The sequence below is a fragment of the Trachypithecus francoisi genome, unplaced genomic scaffold, assembly GCF_009764315.1.
Source record: "Trachypithecus francoisi isolate TF-2019V2 unplaced genomic scaffold, Tfra_2.0 Lachesis_group10, whole genome shotgun sequence".
In the NCBI taxonomy this organism is placed as follows: Eukaryota; Metazoa; Chordata; class Mammalia; order Primates; family Cercopithecidae; genus Trachypithecus; species Trachypithecus francoisi.
In genome coordinates, this window is record NW_022681455.1 from 70,282,647 (window position 1) to 70,292,746 (window position 10,100).

The 10,100-nt window shown below is 46.3% G+C and overlaps 1 protein-coding gene across 1 annotated transcript; it reads right to left on the reverse strand.

The window, feature by feature from the left end:
- Positions 1–2,116: 2,116 nt before the first annotated feature.
- Positions 2,117–4,057, reverse strand: KHDC1L (KH domain containing 1 like). The gene is made up of 3 exons (XM_033217665.1): positions 3,858–4,057; positions 2,739–2,921; positions 2,117–2,412 (listed from the first exon to the last, which is right to left on the reverse strand). Exons 1-3 carry the CDS (start codon positions 3,967–3,969, stop codon positions 2,321–2,323), a joined length of 387 nt encoding a protein of 128 aa, XP_033073556.1. The 5' UTR covers positions 3,970–4,057; the 3' UTR covers positions 2,117–2,320.
- Between the last annotated feature and the right edge of the window lie 6,043 nt (positions 4,058–10,100).

The window sequence follows — 10,100 nt, forward strand, 5'->3', positions numbered from 1 at the left end:
GCTCTGTCACCCAGCCTGGACTGCGCTATGGGAACTCAGCTCACTGCAATCTCTGCCTCAGCTCACTGCAATCTCCGCCTCCCAGGTTCCAAGGATTCTGCTGCCTCAGCCTCCCGAGTAGCTGGGATTACAGTCATGCACCACCACTGCTGGCTAATTTTTGTATTTTTAGTAGAGACGGGGTTTGACTATGTTGGCCAGGCTGGTCTCAAACACTTAACCTAGGTGATCCACCCACCTTGGCCTCCCAAAGTGCCAGAATTACTGGCACGAGCCACAGCGCCCAGCCATTCTATTTTTTTTTTTTTTTTTTTTTTTTTTTGAGATGGAGTCTGGCTCTGTTGCCCAGACTGGAGTGCAGTGGCATGATCTTGGCTCACTGCAACCTCTGCCTCCAGGGTTCATGCCATTCTCCTGCCTCGGCCTCCCGAATAGCTGGGACTACAGGTGGCCGCCACCAGGCCTGGCTAATTTTTTGAATTTTTAGTAGAGACGGGGTTTCACCATGTCAGCCAGGATGGTCTTGATCTCCTGACCTCGTGATCCACCCACCTCGGCCTCCCAAAGTGCTGGAATTACAGGCCTGAGCCACCGCGCCCGGCCGCGCCCAGCCATTCTTATGCCTAGTATTGTAGAATGTGCTTCACTCCTTCATAGATTTTTGTTTTGTTTTGTTTTTTGAGACAGGGTCTCCCTCTGTCACCTAGGCTGGAGTGCAGCGGTGGGAGCTCCACTCACTGCAACCTCCGCCTCCCCTGCTCAAGCGATCCTCCCATCCCAACCCCGTCTCCCAGCACCTTCGTTGCCCGCCACGAAACCTGGCTGATTTTTTGTATTCTTGGGCGAAACGGAGTTTTGCCAAGTTGTCCATGCTGGTTTCAAACTCCTGAGCCCCCCTTGGCCTCCCAAAGTGCTGGAATTACAAGGATGAGACACAGTACCCAGCCACTACAATTTGATTTCTTTCAACATTTTCTCTACTTGTTTTTCCACTCTGAATATGACCTTCCTAAGTATGTGTTTTTTGTTGTCTTTTTTTTTTTTTTTTTGAGACATAGCTTTGCTCTTGTTACCCCAGCAGTAGTGCAATGGCGTGATCTCGGCTCACCGCAACCTCTGCCACCCGGGTTCAAGGGATTCTCCTGCCTCAGCCTCCCGAGTAGCTGGGATTACAGGCATATGCGCCACCATGCCTGGCTACTTTTGTACATTTAGCAGAGATGGGGTTTCTCCATGTTGGTCAGGCTGGTCTCAAATTCCCGACCTCATGTGATCTGCCCGCCTCAGCCTCCCAAAGTCCTGGGATTATAGGTGTGAGCCACTCTGCCCGGCCAACCTTTCTAACTTATATTTGGTAACTGGCCTTCTAAAAACCATGTAATTAGCAAATCTTGTGGGCTTCAAAATAGATTCCAAATTCAACCATTTTCTACCACTCTACTCTGGTCCAAATCACCATCGTCACTCTCCTAGGAGAGTACTGCAATTGCCTCATTATAAGATACAGACTGCTGGAGAAATGGCAAATTTGAAGAGGAAGAGTTCTACTGAGGACAGGTTTAGCAAGCCATAATTTTGGCTACAGAAAGATATAGATTCCGCAATCGGATGAAGTTCTTCAATGGAAATTCAGGAAGCCTTCCTAGTCAATTTAATTCATGGCTTAAGGGACTTCAGAATCCTTAGCTCCCTGAAAATCACCCCCTCCACTCTCACCCCACCCACAAACTTGGGCAATCAGGGACAATGCTGGCTACCTCATATTCACCAGCTTCCCTGGTTGCCTACTTCACCAGGTAGTTGGGGTGGGAACACTTTCCACATCTATCTGGACCCTTCCTCCCACCCTTCCGTTCTCCCCATTTGTGTGTACTTCAAGGTCCAGGAAAACCCTGGGGATCCTAGGAGGGTCCCTTTTCAGAAGCCCCTGTTTTCACTCAACTCAGAGAAGCCTAACCAGGCTCCAGGCCTGAGAGGAGCAGTTCCTGAAAGCCCTGACTTTGGTACCCAGCTCCTTCCCTGGGCTGGGCCTCCCCAGACCTCAGCACTTGTCCAGAGAATCCCCTTCAGGACTGAATAAGTTCATCCTAAGGAAAGAGGACAGCACATCGAAGGCTTTGCATCATAGGTAGCTTATTTTATTGGATTGCTTTGCCAATAACACTTCTTGCATTCAGGAGATTTGCCTCAGACACATGCCTAGAAGGCCTGAAAGGGGCAGGTCTGGCCACAGATTCAAACTTTCTTCAGTGCTTTTCATGTCTTTCTCAGCAAAAGTGAAGCCAAGACTTCTCCTCTCATCCCCGCTTCCCAGGGGAGATCAGTCTCCAGTGTACGGTGGCAGGCTAATGGAGGCGACCAGGTCATCGTTGGTCAGGGGCTGGCTTCGGACACGCTCGAGCATCTTCAGACCTGCAAAAGAATTGCCCGGGGCTGATGAACCACAGTCCATTACTGGGGCCCTTGGTAGGCCCAGACTCCACCAGGAAGGTTCCAGGGAGGATGTCACCCCAGCCCAGGTCTTCCAAGGTAACCCATTTACTCCTCCCTGCTACCCTTTCCTCTCTGAGCAATCGCATGCCACAAAAATGAGCCCTTCCCTTCCCAGTGGATTCTGGGAAGAGCACCTGGATTCCCTGGCCACACAAGGGATTCTTCACGAATCCAAGATGCCACACAACACAGCCAGAACTCCACCATCAAGCCCTCCCCTCCACAGTTCAGCCAAGGATACCTACCTTGAGCATGACACTTGGAGTAGTGGCTCCCCACGCAATGGAACATGAGCAGCAGCCACTGCTTTGCCATTGGTGGTCCGACTACAGTCACACGAGTCTGGCCTGCAGCTGTAAAACAACTCTCCAGCTGAATAAGGGTGTGGCTGTGCAGCTCAATGCAGCGAAGGTATGTGTCACCAAGTCCTGGAAGCGCAAGAGGTGAGAAGAGGAACTGTCAGCCACCAGTCTTTGGGGGATGGGGAAGTGGCCTTGAGGGTAGGGATGTGTGACTCATGAAGGCGGGAGGAGGGGGAAGATTGAAAACCGAGAAGGGGATGAAGGAGGCCGGCTTGGCGCAGTGACTCATGCCTGTAATCCCAGCACTTTGGGAGGCCGAGGCAGGTAGATCACTTGAGGTCAGGAGTTCCACACACGCCTGGCTGACACGGTGAAACCCCATCTCTACTGAAAATACGAAAAATTAGCCAAGCGTGCTGTCGAGCGCCTGTAGTCCCAGCTACTCGGGAGGCCGAGGCAGGAGAATGGCGTGAACCCGGGAGGCGGAGCTTGCGCTGAGCCGAGATCGCGCCATTGCACTCCAGCCTGGGTGACAGAGCGAGACTCCATCTCAAAAAAAAAAAAAAAAAAAAAACTTGGCCAGGCGCAATGGCTCACACTTGTATTCCCAGCACTTTGGGAGGCCAAGGCGGGCAGATCACGAGGTCAGGAGACAGAGACCATCCTGGCTAACATGGTGAAACCCCATCTCTACTAAAAATACAAAAATTAGCTGGCATGATGGCGGCGCCTGTAGTCCCAGCTACTCGGGAGGCTGAGGCAGGAGAATGGCGTGAACCCAGGAGGCGGAGCTTGCAGTGAGTCGTCATGGCGCCACTGCACTCCAGCCTGGGCGACAGAGCGAGACTGTCTCAAAACAAACAAACAAACAAACAAAATACAAAAACTAGTTAGGCATGGTGGCAGGAGCCTGTAATCCCAGGTACTCTGCAGGCTAAAGCACGAGAATCACTTCAACCCAAAAGGCAGACGTTGCAGTGAACCAAGATCACGAGCGAGAATCTGTCTCAAAAAAATAAAAATAAACAGATGAAGGAGGGGACGTCGGCAAAGGCCACTCACCGAAGATGAGCTCCTCCTGGTCCTCTTCCATGTGGAACACCATTGGAGCATGAAAGTTTTCGGGTAGGGTCCACCACGGCTCCTTGCTGAGAGCACCTGTTCCCATGTCCATGCTCTGCTCCCACCTGATTCAGAATAGGGGAAAGTCTAAGAAACTGGTTGGCAAAAGACTTGGAAAAGCGAGGAAGGGCCTAGGCTCTGTGCTTAATAAGGAATCCAAACAACCCGCCCCTTGATCCACCTTAGGGTGGGTGTCCAATCCCCGGAGGTCTTCCCAAGATAATTCATTCCAAGTAATTATCTGCTCTGAGCTTAATCCTTTCAAGTCAAACTTAATCATCTGATAAGTGCTTGGCTTTCTGATGCCCCGGAATCAGGAATTTTTCTTCACTCTAAATTCAAAGGATTTTGGAGCATGCCTACTGGCATGAACCAGGGCAGGGGTTGAGGGTATGGAGGGGCAGGAAGCCTCCAAATGGGCTCCCTAGATTTGCACAGGTGTCGGCAGCCACCCAATGATCACACAGTGTATTCCAACAAGACTGGGTTTATTTGGTCTGTTGCATCAAGGGAGAGCAAACAACACAGGAAAATAAACTTGATAGGATAGTGTCATAGGAGCCCATTGTAGGAGTTGACTAGGGCAGTCTAAGGCACGTTTAAGGAGTAGGAGCCAGTTCTCTAAAATGGGGCAATTTGGTAATTATTCTGGTAAATTTATCTAGGAAGTTGAGAGACTAATGTGGTCTTCATTGCTGAATGTTATCTCTGGTTTGAACTATAGTTACAGAATGTACTTTTTTTTTCTTTTTTTTTTTAAAGGGAGTCTCACTCTGTCGCCCAGGCGGGAGTGCAGTGGCGCAATCTCGGCTCCCTGCAAGCTCCGCCTCCCGGGTACATGACATTCTCCTGCCTCAGCCTCCCAAGTAGCTGGGACTACAGGCGCCCGCCACCACGCCCGGCTAATCTTTTGTAATTTTTTTGGTAGAGACTGGGTTTCACCATGTCAGCCAGGATGGTGTCGATCTCCTGACCTTGTGATCTCCCCGCCTCGGCCTCCGTAAGTGCTGGGATTACAGGCATGAGCCACCATGCCCGGCTGAGCTGTCATAGAATGCCAGAATAGACTTTCTACATCTCATTGAGTGACAATCACTGAGCAATCTTGAGTATTTAACATATTTTGCTGCCGGGTGCGGTGGCTCATGCCTGTAATCCCAGGACTTTGGGAGACTGAGGTGGGCAGATCAGGAGGGCAGGAGTTCCAGACCAGCCTGACCAACATGCTGAAACCCTGTCTCTACTAAAAATACAAAAAATTAGCCGGGGCGTGGTGGCACACGCCTGTAACCCCAGGTACTCAGGAGGCTGAGGCAGGAGAATCACTTGAACCCAGGAGGCAGAGGTTGCAGTGAGCTGAGATCACGCCACTACACTCCAGGCTGTGTGACATAGCAAGACTCTGTCTAAAAAACTAAATAAATAAATAAATAAAATTGCAGGAGACATTCATGTTTGGTATGGAAAATTCAGCTTGGCCTGTCAGCTTCCCACTGCAAGTTTTTGGGTCATTTTTCAGTTTTCAGCCTGCCCTTTTACCAAAGACAAAGTCAGCCATCAGGACTTTCATCTATGAGGTTCAGATCTATACCACTATCAGAATCCACAGATCACAAGGTTATCGGGAGAATGTTCTCTGCATCCACAAACATTTGGTCTTTCATATACATTTTGTTACAAAATATATATAGTGAAAATATAATGACTGCACAGTAGCATTTAAGTAGCATTTAAGACTGAAGAGGAGGCTCACGCCTGTAATCCCACACTTTGGGAGGCCAAGGCGGGTGGATCACCTGAGGTCAGGAGTTCAAGGCCAGCCTGATGGTCAACATGGTGAAACCCCATCTCTACTAAAAATACAAAAATTACCTTGGCATGGTGGCGGGCACCTGTAATCCTAGCTACTCAGGAGGCTGAGGCAAGAGAATCGCTTGAACCCAGGAGGCACAGGTTGCAGTGAGCTAAGATCACACCACAGCACTCCAGCCTAGGGGGCAAGAGCAAAATTCCATCTCAAAAAAAAAAAAAATGAATAGAATGTACTAGTCAAATACAGGTAATTACTAGAAACAAAATGATTATTAATCCTAGTAATACGTTGCAAAGACAAAGGACGATTTCAAAACCAGACCATGAAATCATGTTCCAACTCCATCTGAATCTGTTCTAGAGAGACAGGTAGTCTTTTAACTTTGCCATAAAACTGTTCTGCCTGAACAGTAATGTTTTAGGGAGGTGCTGCAAACAGCATTTGCTATCAAATAAAAGCTGTCCTTGGCTGGCCAGGAAGAAACCAAAAACTGTGAAATCATTCAAAACCACCATGAAACTTTAATTTAAACTAGGTTACTAGACATCTAGAAAAGAAGTAGTGTCATCTATTGATTTCTGCTGGGACCAGAGACACATTTTGGATCACCTTTTCTAGTCATATTATTCCTATTACTGGAATTGGAGCTCCCAGAGTATAGATGAAGAGGGAGTCAGTCATTTATCCTGGAAGGTCTCCTGAATAGTCCATACTTGGCTCATTTTAGGTCTGGGTACCTTTCTCAGAGAAACATCATTTCCCATAGGAGTAGATGTCTAAAATATTGAAAAGTATTATTAATATAATAGTCTAAAACTCACTCCACATTACACTAGATAAGTTTGTATAATGATAGGGGACCTGATATTCACACAAAAAGTAGTGATTTAGTGTTGCACAAACTGAAAGGGGTATGGGGTGTATAAGTGTCATTTATCACAGTGAGAGCAGGACAACTAATTCTTCAACATGTGAACATTGCTTGAGTGGAGGCTGAAGAGTCACTGAAGATTAAGGACTAACACTGCAAGGAGAGACTCAATACATTATTGCAATAATGTCAGCAGACATACTTTGTTGTTTGAGTTCATCCTGTGAGCCAGGATTTTGCTACTAGCCCAGGCAACAAAGTGAGACTTCATCTTTACTAAAACCTGAAAGCAATAACTGGGTGAGGTGATGTGCACCAGTAGTCCTAGCTTATCCAGAGACTAAGGTGGGTCTGAGCCCAGGAGTTTGAGCTAGAATCACACCACCACACTCCAGGCTGGGTGACATAGCAAGATTCTGTCTCTTAAGAGAAAAATTTTAAGCTAAATAAAAATTGAAAAAAACAATAGCTATAGTTGAGAAAAAAATAAGAAAGTTTTCCCTTTCCTTAGGTGACAGGGAAAATTCTCTACTATAGAAAATTGAGGCCAGACATGATGGCTCATGCCTGTAATCCCAGCACTTTGGATGCCAAGGCAGCTGGATGACTTGAGGTCAGGAGTTTGAGACCAGCCTGGCCAACATGGTGAAACCCTGTCTCCACTAAAAATACAAAAATTAGCCAGGCATGGTGACATAAGCCTGAAATCCCAGCTACTTGAGGGACTGAGGCAGGAGAATCACTTGAACCAGGGAGACACAGAAGTTGCAGTGAGTTGAGGTTGTGCCACTGCACTCCAGTTTGGGTGACAAGAGCAAAAAACACTTTGCCTCAAAAAACGAAAAAAGAAGATCAAGATAAACTGTCATTCGTCATTTGTGAAAGAATCCTTTTCTTTGAGACAGAGTCTCACTCTGTTGCCCAGGCTGGAGTGCATTGGTCCGATCTCATCTCACTGCCTCAGCCCGCTAAGTAGTTGAGATTACAGGGGGGTTGACACCACGCCCAGCTAATTTCTGCATTTTTGTATTTTTAGTAGAGACAGGGTTTCACCATGATGACCAGGCTGGTGTCAGACTCAAGGCTTCAAGTATTCTGCCTGCCTGGTCCTCCCAAAGTGCTAGGATTATAGGCATGAGCCATCTCACCAGGCCAAGTTTGTGAAAGAATCTTAAAAACTTTTGGTTGCCCTCTAGGCAATGCTTAAGCACAATGCTAAGTACAGCAAAAGTTTAAAAAGAGGGCAAAGATACCAGAACTTCTATCCTGTTTTACTGTCTTGGATGGACGTATCTACTTGGAGTCATCAAAGCTTGATCTGAAGACATTGGTTTGGTCATCTTCTTCCAAAAATCGTTGTTCTGGAAGATACTTAAGAATTCTCAGTTTACGGTTTCTTGATGATCTCCTTTTTATTAAGACCAACAGTAGATTTTCCTCTGATTTTGAGATGTTTAGTCTTTTCCAAAAGACGAAATCTTCAGATTTCTAGTCATGCAAAGCTATTAGGTGGATATTTGGGGAAGATTATTGTTATCTATTAAAAGCTAGACACATGAAATGAATCCTTTGTAGTATTTAGACATGGGAGCTTGCAATATGGCAGAATATAGGTTCAGAAGTGAATTCCTGGCAGGGTGCGGTGGCTCACACCTGTAATCCCAGCACTTTGGGAGGCCGAGGCGGGCAGATCACCTGAGGTCAGGAGTTCAAGACCAGCCTGACTAACATGGGGAAACACCATCTCTACTAAAAATACAAAATTAGCTGGGCATGGAACCGCATGCCTGTAATCCCAGCTACTTGGGAGGCTGAGGCAGGAGAATTGCTTGAACCCAGGAGGCAGAGGTTGCGTTGAGCCGAGATCGCGCCATTGCACTCCAGCCTGGGCAACAAGGGCAAAACTCCGTCTCAATAAAAACGAAAAACAAACAAACAAACAAAATAGAAGTGAATTCCTTAACGTATGGAGAAGCCTATGGATTCCCGGAGGAGTTGATGTCATTGTCTTCAAGGCTAACAGCAATTCCCAAGCCATGGAAGTTTAAGTCTTAGACAGCATTCTCAAATTTAGTTTTATAGAATTCGTTTTCTTTCTCCCTAATTGTTCTTTTTTTTTTTTCCCTGAGACTAAGTTTAGTTCTTATTATCCACGCAGGATTGCAATGGTGAGGTGGTCTCGGCTCGCTGCAACCTCCGCCCTCCAGGTTCAAGCAATTCTCCGCCTCAGCCTCCTGAGTAGCTGGGATTACAGGCAGAAGTCACTACACCTGGCTAATTTTTTTTGTATTTTTAGTAGATATGGGGTTTCACCATGTTGACCAGGCTGGTCTCAAACTCCTGACCTCAGGTGAACCACCCGCCTCGGCCCCCCAAAGTGCTGAGATTACAGGTGTGAGCCACCGAGCCCGGCCTTCTTTCTAATTGTTCTAAATATTCATTTGGTACAGCAAGATTGTTTATTCATATTTAAAAAAAAAAAATGTTCTTTTGTGTACCACAATCCCTCCCCCCAATCACTGAAGAATACAGTGGAACTCCTTAAGTCCAGAATAACATTCACGCAATTTTATCATCAGAACCTTGGCTGTCTATCAGGAATATCCTCAATCCATTCTGGAGGTAAGCAAACAATGGCTAGAACGTATTTACAAACCATCAGTATGGCAACTGCTTTTGTTAATGCTACTTGTTTAGCATAGCGGCAAATTATTTCCTCGGGATTCTGGGTTATTGCCCTTTAAATTAGTCTCCATTTTATTATATGGCTACCCCCTTAGGTAACAGCAAAGCTTTTAAAAGTTCTCTAATTTCTTGCCTTTGGGCTATTGTTTGTTTGTTTTGTTTTGTTTTGTTTATTTAAGACAGAGTCTCGCTCTGTCACCCTCGCTGGAGTGCATGGTGTGATCTCGGCTCGCTACAACCTCCATCTCCGGGATTCAAGCCATTCTCCTGCCTCAGCCTCTCAGGTAACTGGAATTACACGCACACACCACCATGCCAGTTTATTTTTGTATTTTTGGCAGAGATGGAGTTTCACCATGTCGCCATGCTGGTCTCCAACTCCTGACCTCAAGTGATCCACCTGCCTCAGCCTCCCGAAGTGCAGGGATTACAGGCATGAGCCACTGTGCTCAGCCAATTTCTTGCCATTTTTAATGAGACTTCCACAAGAGATCAGAAAACCTCTCAATTTCTAAAGTTTTCTGATATGGACCAACTCAATCACATATCTACTGTCTATATAAATATTTTGCTTTATTTATTTATTTATTTATTTATTTATAGCAGGACTCTCCATCACTCAGAAATTTTTCCTCTTTTACGCTCTCCTTCGCCGAATGAAGGAGAACAATTCAGCCACTTGAGCCGATTTTAACTTATGGGAGAAGATCATACGCTAACGGTAAATTTAGAATCGTGATCGCATAGAATATTTGAAAAATTCTAGTTTACACATTTAAACATTAATCATTAACAAGAAACATTAATATTTAAA